The sequence below is a fragment of the Crinia signifera genome, chromosome 4 (genome assembly GCF_055691185.1).
Source record: "Crinia signifera chromosome 4, ASM5569118v1, whole genome shotgun sequence".
NCBI classification, from domain to species: domain Eukaryota; kingdom Metazoa; phylum Chordata; class Amphibia; order Anura; family Myobatrachidae; genus Crinia; species Crinia signifera.
The window spans coordinates 128936402-128951075 of record NC_139220.1 but is presented as its reverse complement, the minus strand read 5'-3'; the positions used below and the strand labels follow the sequence as shown (position 1 = coordinate 128951075).

At 43.5% G+C, this 14674-nt stretch overlaps 1 protein-coding gene across 1 annotated transcript; it reads right to left on the bottom strand.

Moving 5' to 3' along the window:
• Window positions 1-8044: 8044 nt before the first annotated feature.
• Window positions 8045-13643, bottom strand: SNRPF (small nuclear ribonucleoprotein polypeptide F). Its single transcript, XM_083182429.1, has 4 exons — window positions 13485-13643; window positions 11298-11423; window positions 8736-8800; window positions 8045-8267 (listed from the first exon to the last, which is right to left on the bottom strand). The coding sequence occupies exons 1-4, from the start codon at window positions 13485-13487 to the stop codon at window positions 8201-8203; spliced, it is 261 nt and encodes an 86-aa protein (XP_083038555.1). The 5' UTR covers window positions 13488-13643; the 3' UTR covers window positions 8045-8200.
• Between the last annotated feature and the right edge of the window lie 1031 nt (window positions 13644-14674).

Genomic DNA, 14674 nt, shown 5'->3' with positions numbered 1-14674 from the left:
TAGTTCTCTCACTGTATTCACACAGTTAATGTGTTCGTGTAGGAGTTTGTATTACTTGTGTTATCTAGGTATTATGATGATTTCTAGTTACTGTTATAAAAGTAACTATTGAACTTGTGTTTCCGAGACGAGATACTTGGAAAAAAACCCATGGTGCGCCCTCTGCTGCTAGCTCGTGTTAATGCAGATATTTGGTAATCCACACACCAAATCACAAACAATGCTTAACCAGAAAAAAAAAGACCAGTGCTTGGAGCCACATATCGTTATATTTTGAGTGAACTTTACTAAGTGTGCCATTTATTTAAAAAAAAATAAGTTTAGGCACAGTACCCCCATATATAGACAAATTCCACCTATATGTCTGTCAGTTGTTACCCAGTTTTGGGTAAATAAATATATACATTATATAAATATATACATTATATATTGCATGCATGACCTTACAGGGGAGTGGTCCTCAACCAATCGCACCCAATTAGATGAGGATTACTAATGCTGATTGTTGTGCCTTTTATTGCAGTACACAGCCATTTTTACCTGTATTTTATGATTTTCATATTGACATCTTAATAAAAGAATATGAACAATATTTCATATGTAATGTCACTTGGTAATTATTTTTGGAGGTGATGAGGACATAAAGAGGGCATGGTAAAAGCAACAGACAAGAACTTTTTTGGATCATATGTAGCGTAGAGTAGTAGAGGTTATCATTAATGACATTGGTAGCATCTAAGGACTGAATATTTGATTACTCAAGTGAAGGACTTGACATTTTTTATTTGTACTTTTACGGTGATCAGTGAATATTGCTTTTGTTTGAAGCAGCTCCCCTAACCGTGGAGTGCAGTGGATTTTGTTTTGTAATGTACCAACCTCAAAAGTGTTTGATGAGCATATCCTATGGAAGACTATAGGCCAGTTAAGTAGTAGATACGTTTGGTCTATAACCTACACACTCCGTTGCTGCCCATTAGACTATTACTTGTCCCCAAACTTTCTTGATCACGGTGCACTAGAGGATCAGTATTTTGTGCATAGACCCTTTAGAATAAATTTAATAAATAAAATAGGTACTTATGTAGTATCTGGGCGTCCGATTTAGAAATCGCATCGCATGCGACCAAATCGTATGCGATGGTCAAGATTTTTCCATAGGATTCAATGTTAAAATGGTTTGAGTCCATTTTAACATAGAATTCAATGGGAAAAAGGGGTCCTTTTCCTTTCCCCACTATCCAAGTGGGCATGGAGTTGGATATAAACCTGTAGCGAGCCACCGAGCCCGAAGCGTGGCGAGCGGACACAGAATACTTTTTAAGAAATATGCGTCGGCTCGCTGCGCTCGCCACGCTATATAAAATCAACTCTATGCCCACTTGGATAGTGGGGAAATGAACAGGACCTTCTTAACATTGAATCCTATGCAAAATCGCATCGCATCGCATCTGATTGTATGCCTTAAGGTAAGGCATACAATCACAAAATCGGCAGCCCAGATACTACATAAGTACCAAAAAATGTGTCTACCTGCCACGTTATGTTCTGGTATGTGGCAGAGTTATTGTCCACATATTTAATGACTGACAGCCAATAGCAATGGAAGGTGGTTGGGGATATATCACGCTCCACTTGGGAGGGAGGGGGGAGAGACGGTGCTGCAAATCCTGGGTCTTGTCCAAAGGCCCCAAGAAGTAGCTGTATGGGTTGGTGGACGGCGCACTCAGGGAAGGGGGCAGGTTTTTTTTTTTGGGGGGGGGGGGGGGGGGGTGCTGAATGGGGGGTTCCTGTGGTTGGGTGTATAAATACAATTTAGTCAGAAGAATCTCTTCCCCTCGTGGTGGGGTTCCCATCCGGCAGTCTGTGTTCCGTCCCCACTGGCTCAGTGGGGACGGAACACAGACTGCCGGACGGCAGTTACTAGCAGGGGCCCCCCGCTGACAACACCTCTCACCCGGCAGACGAGATTCTTCTAGAAGGGTAAGGCCGGTTTCACACACTCCGGCTCCTGCCGGACGGTGAAATCCCGCACGGCCAGGGAGCCGTGCCGCACACATTAGTTGTGAATGGACACAATTGTGTCCATTCACACGGGACGGCCACGGCCCGGCCGCACGGTTGCAGCCGAATCCCGCCACTGGAAGGGACGGCTGCCGGGCTGTGGCCATCCCTTCCATGATAAACTAGTGTGTGCGGCACGGCTCCCTGGCCGTGCGGGATTTCACCGTCCGGCAGGAGCCGGAGTGTGTGAAACCGGCCTGAGAGATAAGGAGTGGGATGCCGCTCCTTGTCCCCAACACACCCTTCTACTACACACCAGGCTACGACGCACACCCGGGATCAGGACCTAGCCGTGGCACAATCACACCCTGACCACACTGCACACGGGGGGAACGTAAGGGTTTCACCCTTATGGTACAAGGGGACCTGTTGGTCACCCCCATCCCAGCAAGGGCTCCCTCTGCACACAGTCAGGTCCCACTACTAATTGACTAACCAGGACATTAAAATTGAACCCCAATGCCTCTGCACACGGGAGGTGACATAAAAACGAACACCCCTTATGGTAAAAGGGGATCTGCTGATCACCCCAATTCCCGCAAGGGCTCCAACCGCACACAGAAGGGTTCAGACACATCCCCTTTGGACCCCAGGACTTTCTTTCTGGTAACAACCTCACACTGAACCTACAGTGAGAGAGGAAGAAAAGACACTCACCTGTGGGCACCCCCATCCCCCCACTACCCTTGTATTCCATTTTTTACCTTCACAAACAAATCGTACAACACTGTGCCATTTAACTCATCTTCTGACTAAATTGTATTTATACACCCAACCACACGAACCCCCCACCCCCCCCCAAAAAAAACCTGCCCCCCTCCCCCTTCCCTGAGTGCGCAGTCCACCAACCCATACAGCCAATAGCAGTGGTTTTGACCATAAATTTGATTTGGACCAGGATAACCAACCCGATGCATCCATGCAAGAGCCTCACAGCATAGTCCTCTTTGTAATCGCATCAGTTAAAGTACAATTAATAAAAAAAAAGGCCAAAGGAATAGAATCAGTGTATTGAAAACCGTTGCCTGGTCTGAACCTTTTCAGCCATTTTTCTTGCTGTTACATTGTATATCACAGGTATAAAACATGTGGCCATGGTTTTGTGATACTACTGCACAGTTATTAAAGCTTCCTCTGCCTTTTAAAGTATCATGCTTAAATCTTTTGGCAGGAATGTAGCTTTAATACTCCAAAGATGGTAATGTTCTTGAGAGGTCCCACAATCCAGACATTGGATTTTAAATAAAGGATCTATTGACATTCCTTCATGTTGCCTACTTTAAACTAGACACAGTTCTAAAATAAATGAATCTGTACACACAAGAGTTGTGTGTCTGTAGAGATTGGTCAGTCCTCATGGATCCAGATACATACAGCTGTGTTAGGCTGTGTATACACCAGTATGACCATGATCGGGCAACGATTGTGAAACTTCCTTTGAAATCACACAATGGTAACACGATGAATTAGAGTATATAAACACACATATATGCACATGATTGAATGTAGATTGACAAATCTTTACTGTAGTAGATAAAATCTCCAATACAACAGACTCATTAGAGCTCATTTGGTATTGACAGCATTCTGCCAGGATTCATTTCTCAATAAGATTGACATGAGTAAAGTTTGCCAAGAAGTTTCTTCTTAAGGGAATATATTTTGAGGACGATTGAGGAGGAAGCATAAATGAATTATTTCAAAATAGCCAGGCTTGCCCTGTTACAAAAATGTAAAGCTCTAAGATTTATAAACATTAAGCTTGACTTGGCCAGCTAGGTCGCATGGATTACTTAGTTGAGAAATGTATGAGGCTCATGGCCAATTTTTCTTCAGTAAAACGTACATAAAGGGGGTCATTCTGGTTTAGTTGCAAACTAACAAATGGTGGTCATATCAGCTTAAGTTGTGAATTTTGAGCAGGCGTACTCGGGTTAGTCTGGTTCACTCACAAAGACATCAAACCATGTGCAGAGAGAGTTAGATTTGGGTGGGGGGTGTACTTCAAACTGATATCTATATTGCAGTGTACAAATAAAGCAGCCAGTATATTACCCTGCACAGAAACAATAACACCCATACCTAACCCCCAGAATCCGCCTGCTCAAAATTCACAACTTAAGCTGATATGACCACCATTTGTTAATGGTGCTCTGAATGTCCATAAGATAACTGAAAAATCCTGTATAGAAATGTACATATGTTCAAAACTTTGTTGTGCTGAACTAGCCAGATGTGAAGTTTAATTTTAAATAAACACAGCAGAAACTAAAAACCCTTAAAGCAACCATTGCCTCACCATGGAAATCTACTGCAGAACCCCACAAGGTTAATAAAATGCTAATATCTTTATATACCAGCAGCATCATTGTACAGATATAAAACTAGAATTTAGCAAAAAGAAGGTGCAATACATATGGAGATCATTGATGCCAGACAACTGGGTGCGCCAACTGTAGGAACTTTCAAAAACCTTGGATGCAATGGTCCAGATGCTTTAAACAGGTATGTAAAGTTCCTGAGAAATGGAAGCAGCCTATTTTTGCATTTGTTTTTATGGTCTTTGTAATTTATTTATTAACTGCAGATTTTTGTATTATCTAAAGGCCATCCAATTTTTGAGGGGAGGTTTCCTGGTGTGTTTTATCTATTACATTTTTGGGAAATGTTATCTGGCGTACAGATATTTGTTCAAAGATTAAAGAATTATTCCACAGTCATATTACAAAAACCCTGATGTGTCTAGCAATACAACATTGTGAGTAATGGTACACTTATATTCCAGAGTCATTATATCTAAGCTAAAGCAACAGTTATGTGTATTTATAACCTGTTACATATGTACTTTATGTACACTTAACCACAAAGAGTCACTCCATAAACCCACTATTATACTATTAATTCTTATGAAGACTTTATCTCCCTGTATATTTACTTTTCATACCTGTTTGGAGTACTCAAGACGTTGCATCCAGGGTTTTGGAAAAACCCTACAGCCAAGCACCCTAAAGAAATGGCTATATATTTGAAAACCATTTAAAATATGACTTACTGTAAGTGGAGGTACGCCTATATTTTTGAACCACTACATCTGAACCAAAGAAACTGCTATATCCGATAAGCTACAGCATATGTAAGTTAGGTACGCCTAACCACAGAGGGTGTTCCCATAAAATCACAAGGTGATTTTAATTTCTTCTCCCATAAATATACATCACCAATTTTTATAAAGTGGAAAAAAGGGGGTGAACCTGGATCACACTGGGTGATTCAGGAACAGGTGCGCCTGACTGAGTGGCTTTTCTAAGCAGCTGCCCTGGGACAGGGTAGTTAGTCCTGTACAAAATGGTAGACACATTTCTACCTCACCCACCCCACCACTTACTCAGGTGAACCATTCTGAAGATTTATTCCATTAACAGCCTGGAATGTCCATCACCAGATCCATTGGCTCCCCACTCTGAGGAAATTATCCCAATATTTTTCTCCGGAAGTCCAACTCCAGCTTTTACTGGCCCCCCGCTTACTCCATTGGATTACAAACATCTCTGCACTACTAGTAGAGGTTGAGGACACCCGCCTTTAACATCTGGCAACAGGAGTTGGTGATTCGTGCCACCTTGGGCCACTCCTGGCATCTACATCTTTGTGCCCTCCCTCCATACTGCAGCTTGGGGACAGCATCTACACCATCTCTTGGACATTCCGGTTCATCCCCACCATTGAGTGGGCGCCAATTGTGTACATTTTCTGAACATCTGAGACTTCCAGGACCTTCCCCCCATGTGGTTCGGTGTGGTGAGATGTCATTGACATTTTATATTGTTTACATTTATTATTGTTCACTGTTTTTAGCCTTCTGGCTTCATACATTTTAGAAATTGTATTAAATTGTTCTAGATCCAACCAATCTTTCACTTTTTCATTTTTAATTGCTCTTATTGTTTATTAATAGTATCTCAATTAGCGCTGCCCACCCCCGTCTTTTTGTCTTGTGTCTACAATTTTTATAAAGTGAATCTACCTTACTGTGAAAATACTCTAGATACCTGTTTGGAGCATCTGGACCATTGCATTCAAGGTTTTTGAAAGTTTCGTTAGAGCACCCAAAAGAAACCGCTATATGCTTGAAATCACCAGACTTACCATGAGTGGGGGTACACTTTTTCTCTACGTGAAGTCTTTTTGATTAAAATCTAACTAAACTGGCAGTTAGCCTTGGAGAAAGATACCCTGATATGCCTTCTCACCCCTCAATGCGAGGTACAGAGAAAAAAAAATCTCAAAAAGGAGAAAAATAAAAAAAAAAAATCACCACCAATTTATATTTTAAACTGTTTTACCGCAAGTTTTTTTTCTTTCATTTATATACACTGAGCCGATTTGGAACAAAATGGTCACATTTAAGGCCTCCATTGATGAAAGAATCTTCTGAAAAACACCTCACACTCATTGGAACTAAATACATATTGGGAGAAAAAAAATAAATCATATAGGTTTTAAGCGACCATTTGTTATATGGTCTTAATTTCACATTATCATTTATTTTATCAATTTCACAGTACCATTGAATTTATATTACTACCCACTCCTTTTCTACTGAATTTCACTATGGAAGATGTGGTGAAGTATTTTGGGTTGTACTTTTTCAAGGCTGCATTGCACCTAGAAATTTTGTAGCCGGGGTGTGAGTGTAAATAATGTAACAGTAGATAGACTGGTGTGTGTTGGGAAGGTATAGAACGGGCAAGGCTGTAGGGACTCATTCCTGGGTGATGATGACACAGGACTTGGCCTGCGCTGACTTGGACACCCGGATCTGCACCCATGGGTAGATCCAGAAAAAAAAGACATATGGGGGGGCACAATGACACGTGGAAAGGGGAGTAACTTTTTGTGCATGCTCCCACAAAAGTGCCTCAAAGAAAATGCCGTATTAGTATGACTGGGAGAGGGTGACAGGAGAGAGGTGGTGATGGGTACATAGTGAGAGGGGAGACAGGGAGAGGCAGTGAGTGACACAAGAGGATGAGCGACAGGGGAAAAAGTGGGTGATGGCAGGAGGGAGTAAAAGGAATAAAATTAGGTTAGAATGGTTAACTAAGACATGAAGAAAAAAAAAAAAAAAAAAACACTGGGGAAACAGGCAGAAGAAAACATGGGTGTTTAACACAATAGCTTAGAGTAGAGGGAAGGCATAAGAAGAAGTAAGCTGGATAGAGAATTATATATGTGTAGATTAGTCCGGCTCTCTCTGGTAAAATAACAACTGCACTTGATGCCCGCACATAAATAGCTCAAGAGAAGGACAATATAATATACATAGAGATGGTGGCCATCCTGGAATCTAACCACAAACCTTAAGGCGGCGTGTGTTTAATACAATGTTTAATAGTGTTGCATAGGGACCTGACAAAATTGCCACTATAGCTTTGCCTAAAACACATGCCACCTTAAGTAATGGTGCAAAAACACGGTTCAATCTTGCATTCAATTCTCTGTTCGATTTCTACAATATAGGTCTTGCCTGGCAACATTTCTCTTTTCAATTTCCACTATACGTGAACATGCACTGGGATCGAATGCTGCTAAAAGCACTAGATTTCTATTCGATTTTGCTTCTATAAGAAAAAAAAAAAAAAATTGTGCATATCTCACCGTGTGTACCCTCTGGAAGACTCCAGCAGGGTTGCATTGTGTATAGATGTGAGAAGTTGCAGCACTCGAGGGAATAACAGCGTAATTAATGGAGACCACGAGACAAGCATAGGCCGGCGGCCACAGTGTAAAGAAATCTGTCAATTTAACTCAATACTGCTACATTGCAGCATTTCTTGGCCAGGGTGGATTCCCTCTTCCCAGCAGCACAGGCGGACAGCAGGGAGCTGGCGGCCAGGCAATAGCAGTCCGTATGTAGAAACAGTCCTGGTGATCGGATAAAAGTGATATTCCAATGGCTATAAACAAAAATGGGATAAAGTAGGGATCTTTACCATTTTATTGTTAGTCTTACAAATAGATCTGAATGTGAGAAAAACATTGTTTATTGTTAACACAAAATAAAGAACATGTCCAACAATCCCAAAAAAAAAAAAAAAAAAAGTAGAAAAAAAAAGGTACAAAAATAATTTGTAGTTTATTCTCTCATCTCGCCATCTTCTTCTTCCTCTTCCACACCACGTATATATAACACATTGTTACATCTGCACAAAGAGAAAAAAATGTAATAGTGTTACATGCAGGCAAATGCTCCTCTTCTATGCAACACTATGGATGGCAGAACTTTTCACAGAAATTGTATGTTCAAATTGCATTACAAACAATTTACTCACCGCCACCAATATACCAGTACTTACAAGCAAGGAGTACTTACTAGCAAGGCAACACAGTATTTGAATGAACAGGAAGGGGGGCAACCTCTTTCTGCTATCAGTTAACCAAGCAGTTTGCTTTGGGTGCCGGATGACGCTCTGACAGGGGGGATCCCGACTCACAGGGGCTCTTCTCCCACGTGGGGGTCCACAACCACCATAGAGCGAGCCCACAAGAGGCTTCTTTGTGCTCGCCCCACTGTCGGAGACCCATACCACACCCTTTGCTTTTTCTATGCAAAATAGAACATAAAAGAGAAACATACACCATACAAGGAACAGAATACAGCAAGAACTTACCGTATTAAAACTTCTCCCAGATGTCCAGACAATGCACCATCTACATACTCTTCTGTATTTGCAAGCTATATCAGGGGAAAATATAAATAAGATTTGTGCACAGAAAGAAAAATACAAACAAAAAAACAACCCTCTTTCGAATGTTCCTCTATAGCAGTGTTTTTCAACCACTGTGCCGTGGCACACTAGTGTGCCTTCAGCTGTTCTCAAGTGTGCCCCCAGATCTAGAGATGCCCAATCCATTTTACAGCCACCACCAGTTCAACTGTTATTTACTGGTCTCTTCTTTTCATGTAAAGGGCCCATGTTTTTTATTTGTGTTACCTGTGGGGACCAGTGTGATTGTTTTTTATATGGGGGCCAATAGGTTTGTTTTTTTCCTGTGGGGGCAATTTGTTTTGTCCTGTGGGGATCTAATGGTGTGCCTTGGCAATTTTAGAATCTTATTAAGTGTGCCACAAGGTAAAAAAGGTTGAAAATCACTGCTCTATAGGCATAAAGCCATTTATGCAATCTGTAGATGGCATAGACCAACAGGACCAAAGTTTGGAACATAGGGATCAGATCTTATTCCTTAATAATCTGGACTGTGGTGCACAGTGCCAAAGAACCTTCAGCATGAGATTTCAGTGAAATCTGTCTCCTGCAATAGACTGTCACATTAACTGGGATACATTGAATGGTCTGCAACATTATATGAAAAACCAGCATTATAAAAAGACCCCATTGATGTTATAATCAACTAAACCCCGTCCTCCACCCAAATTGCCATATACTTGTCTAATTTGGCCACCTTTTAACCCAATTCCAAGGCTTTAACCGTAGCATGCTATATTAAAGCTTTGCAAACAGACAACCAGGTTTTACTATTGGCGTTGTTTAGACTGATCTAGGACACTTGCAATAACACTGGAGTTACACGACATGCAGAAGGTTTTATATTTGTTGTACCGACTTATACATTTATCTCCATACACCTGGCATAATTACCTGTTGGTATGTACAGCCAATATTATGGTGGATCAGCCAGGTCCTTCTGGATCCAATTAGTGCGGATGTTTGAAATGGGATGCAGTTAATATCCCGGCGGTCGGGATCCCGGCGTTCAGAATCCCGACGGCCGAAATACCGACATATTCTCCCTCCGTGGGTGTCCACGACACCCCTGGAGGGAGAATAAATTAGTGTGCCGAGCGTAGCGAGGCATCGGGCCTGCTGCGTGGCGAGCGCAGCGAGCCCGCAAGGGGGGGCGATCCACGTCCCCCCCTTGTCGGCATTTCGGCTGTCGGGATTCCGGCGTCGGGATTCTGAACGCCGGGATCCCGACTGCCGGGATTCAGTACTGAATCCGTTTGGGATTGCTAGCTGTTTTGTGCCCATATATGCAGTGATTTATTGAGATATGTTCAGAGCACCCACTTCAGTCATATGAATTACTGAATGTATAATACAGCTTTGTTGCACTAATGCTTTGCAATAGTTACGTTTACTAAATTGTTATAAAAAATGTGTGCAAGCTAAGTGTCCCACTAGCAACTATTCCAGAATGTAATAGCTACCGTGTACTTAAGAGCAACAAGTTGTTGAAATAATGCTAGCCTGAGAATAAGGGGTCAATTTTCTTAGAGGTGAATTTGTAAACATGAACTTGTATCAGAAACTTATTGGCCCCACACACGTTGTGATATACAGGTATGTTACTTAACTACATCGCTTAGAGAATTCCCCTTCATCGCTGTGTGTGGGGGCCATATAAATGTGCAGCCCCGCACGTCGTTATCTCCCATCGATTAATAACCAGCGGAAATACTTGAGAGAAGTCCATGATACTGAATAAATCATCCTGGATCCAGGACCTAGTATGCTTGTATATGAGGAAATGGGACTAGGGTTGCCATTTTTTCCTCACAATCCCTGGATTTGCCTCCCTAAACGAAAAACTGCGTCCGCAAACCATCCACCCCACACATTAACTTATGCAGGTGGTGCGCCAGTAGCTGGGCATCCAGGAATCGACAGTGTGGCCGGGAGTAGAGAGCGATGGGGTGGCCGGCAGGCTGTGCAGCGTGACCCCTGATCCCTTCATGCTGCACAGAGCCACACAGCTGGGATAGGAGCAGCATCTAAGCAAGTGCTCAGATGCTGCCCAGCATCAGACTGTGCATGCATAGTCTAATCCCGAAATTGGAAACTCCAATCCTGGTTTTCAAATCCCGGCAATTTTGGTTCCAAATTCTGGGATTGGCCACCCCAAGTGTGACTCCGAAGGACTAGACCACAGACTATGATCATTTATTTTCTTTTGATATAATTTTCAATTGTGTACCTAGCATTACTACAGATTTGTGCAATAGGACTAAAGGCCCATACACACTGCCCCCCCCCCCAACGTGTATGGATAACCTGGCAGCTTATCTGCTGGTAATACCAGCAGACATGCAGCCCGGTGATGCGGGAGCGCACTGTTGCTGAAAGCCCCTAAAAAGAGAAAACTGGGTGGCTTTTAGTTGAAAGTGGCCCAGTGTGTATGGGGCATCTGAATATAACTGGGAAGAGTCATACCTGCATGTTCATGTATCCATCCACAGAGACCAGGTAACCCTTATATTCCATACCCCACTTCAGTTTTACCATTACTGGTTTACCAGTGAGGCCATTAAGAAATGGTTTGGGGTTTAATGGCAAACTCTAGGAAGAAAACATATTAGAAAATAACAGATTAAACACTTTTTTTTTTATTATTACAATCAATTACATAAATGGACATATTCCATGTCCTGTTTGACCAAAAGAACATTTCATATAGCAGCACTGGCTCACATTACTGCCCAACAGCAATGAGGTCATGATTCCCACCATGGCCCTAACTGTGCAGAGATTGTATCTTCTCCTGTTTCCTCCCATAATCCAAATGTAAACTGGTAGGTAAATTGGCTCCCAACAAAATTAACCCAAGAATGTCTTTGCGTGCATGTACATGTGTAGTGTTCTTTATAGAAATTTTCGTGGGCAGGGCGACGCTGCACGGGGGGCGGACTAAGGCAGCGCTGGGCTTCCCCGTGCAAGCAGTTGGGCAGGCACCAGTCTGTTTTAGCGGGGCAGGGCACATTTTGCCCTTTAAAAATTGGGCAGGGCTCAAACAGCCTAGTGGGAACACTGCATGTGATAGGGGCTATAGATTGTAAGCTCCACTGGGATAGAGACTGTAAAAAGCTGTGGGATGTGTGTGTGCGCGCTACGCAAGTAACTGGTAGTAATTATAAGAATATAGAAGTTTATACATCACATCTCCACTACCTTGCAATTAGCGGAGCAGGAATTTGTAGCCAACATCGCATGTAAAACCCTTGGCCAGATCCATCAAAATCGGATGAAGTGGCCAAATTACATTTGTGTATGGCCAGCTTTACACTTTGAACATAAAATATGTTTAATTGATCTTGGACCAACAAAGACACCAGTGCAAGAGTCTTGCAGCGCCTCAGGGTGCCTAGGCACAGACAGTTTGGGAATCACTGTCATGGAGGTAGTTTTTTTTTTTTTTTAAAGATAACTATAGCTTCGTACACACGGGAAGATTGGTTGCTCAGCGGCCAAATTGCTGAGTGTCCCATTTCCATCAGTGACCAGCGCTGGTCGCTGAGGAAAACGAGACGCTGCTGGCAGGGGCGGATTTAGGGGTGATGGCACCCCTAGGCACAACAATAACGGCTGCCCCCGCCTAATTGTATTATTTTTATTGATTACTTATAAGCCCTCATTTGATAATAGCCAATTTAATGGATTAATTTTAAAAAAGCCACTGACATGTTCTTCTATTATGAATACATATTTACTATATAGAACATTTTACAGGGGCAGTATCTGCATGTCCTATCCATTTACACTCTATTTAAGATGGAATATGGTACAGTATATATTTTACACTTACTGGTATATTTCAGGGTGACCGTACTATCCCAAGCATCCAAGTGCCGCCCCCAGGCACGTGCCTCATGGGAAATGCAGCACTGGCTGCTGGGGGAAGCCGCTGCACGCGGCAAGCGAAAGTCAACCTGTATACACAGGGATACAACCATATCCCCGGCGATTCTAGCTAGAATCACCCGTGTGTACGGGGCATATGAGTGATCATCAATAGCAGTAATAGCCATCAATGGTAGATTACTATTCTGTTTACTACAATGGTTTTATTATTAGTGTTTATATGCAGCAAAACATTTCAGAGCCAGAAGAAACACATTGCTGCTGGCTGAAAGCGCTGTGCAGCAGATCTCTTTAAACGTGCAAAAAAAAAAAAAAAACACACTATCAGGTCCACAACTACCATCAATGGTGAGAAACCAGGTACAGTACGTAAACGGCGCCTGGTTAAGTACTATACACACCTGGGTAACAGCTCAGATAGCTACGTATACAAATGGTGATTTAGAGCGGAGCCGTGCCCTCGCTGCCTGCACATGTTAAGGCGCACAATGCATGGCTCCCGCCGCTAGACAAGAAGTCACTAACGCTGCGCAGCTCACTGTGACGGACGCCCATAAGAGATAGCAGCACAGCATCACCCAGTCAGGGAGAGGGGAATGATATGTGCAGAACAATGTGCCGCCGTCAGGTACAGCAGGGTGAGTTGCCGGCGTGCGGCCATTGTGTGCAGCCCCATCTCCCTCCATGCTGTGAGCGCACATGTACCACACGCCGCTCCCCGCCCACCTGGCCGGGCACGCAAATAAAGGCCCCGATACTCACCATTATGCCAGTGAGGCCGCCGCTGATCTACAGACCAACCGCACCCTACTTAACAAAAATATTGCTCCCCGGAGCGCACTGCAGCACACACCGCCGGAGCGAGAAAGAAACGGCTACCGGAAGTAGGGGAGGGCGCGGGAATTGAGGATTGCGGAGATACAGCGCCCTCTGGTGTTGGGAGGTAGTAGTACACTAGTACATAGAGACAGGCGGGAGGCTCAGTAGAGTCGTAAGAGAAGAAGGTCCTCACAGTCATGAAAGCGCACCCTGCTGCTCGCTGTATGGAGCTGCACCAGTGGGGTCATTCTGGTTGGCTTGCTAAGCAGTGAAATTTTGCTGCTTAGTGAGCCTTCTAACACTGTCCGCAGGGCATGCGAATGCCTTCCGTGCTCCGAACATCCCCGCCGCTTTGCGAATGGATGTTTTGCATAAACATCCATTTGCAGGGTAGTGTACGGGGGCAATATCATTCGATGGTCGACAATCATTGAATGGTTTTTCACCTGTTGGCAAATCTAAGTGTGTCTGGGTTGAGTTAGACTTGCGGTGTCCAGGTCCAAGAACTGGGCGAGCGGCTGATGTCCTGTGACATCAGCCGCCCACCCACAGCAAGCAGCTGCCCACCTGCACTCTTATGGGAAGGCCCAGGGTTTTCCTGGGCGCACCCAGCGTTTTCGTGGGTATGCCCAGGAAAGGCTGGGCATCCCCATTTGACCACCCCCTGCTGACCTCCATCCCACCTCCCCTGTGCGAGTGCCACGGCGACTATGTAAGTTGCCGCACAGAAGCTTCCACTTCCACATATATGCATGCGCAGGGCAGAAACAGGCTCTACAGGGCAATGTGTGAATGGTAAGTGTCAGTGGCCCTTATTCAGATCTGATCGCAGCACAAATTTGTTCTGAAAATGGGCAAAACCATGTGCACTGCAGATGTAACATGTATAGAGAGCATTAGATTTGTGTTATTTGATTTGAGTTATTTTGTTTCTGTGCAGGGTAAATACTGGCTTCATTATTTTTTACACTGCAATTTAGATTTCAGTTTCAACACACCTCACCCAAATTTAACTCTCTCTGCACATTTTACATCTGCCCCACCTGCAGTGCACATGGTTTTGCCCATTTTGAGAACACATTTGTACTGCAATCAGATCTAAATAAGGGCCTGTGTCTGTTCCAACACCTGCA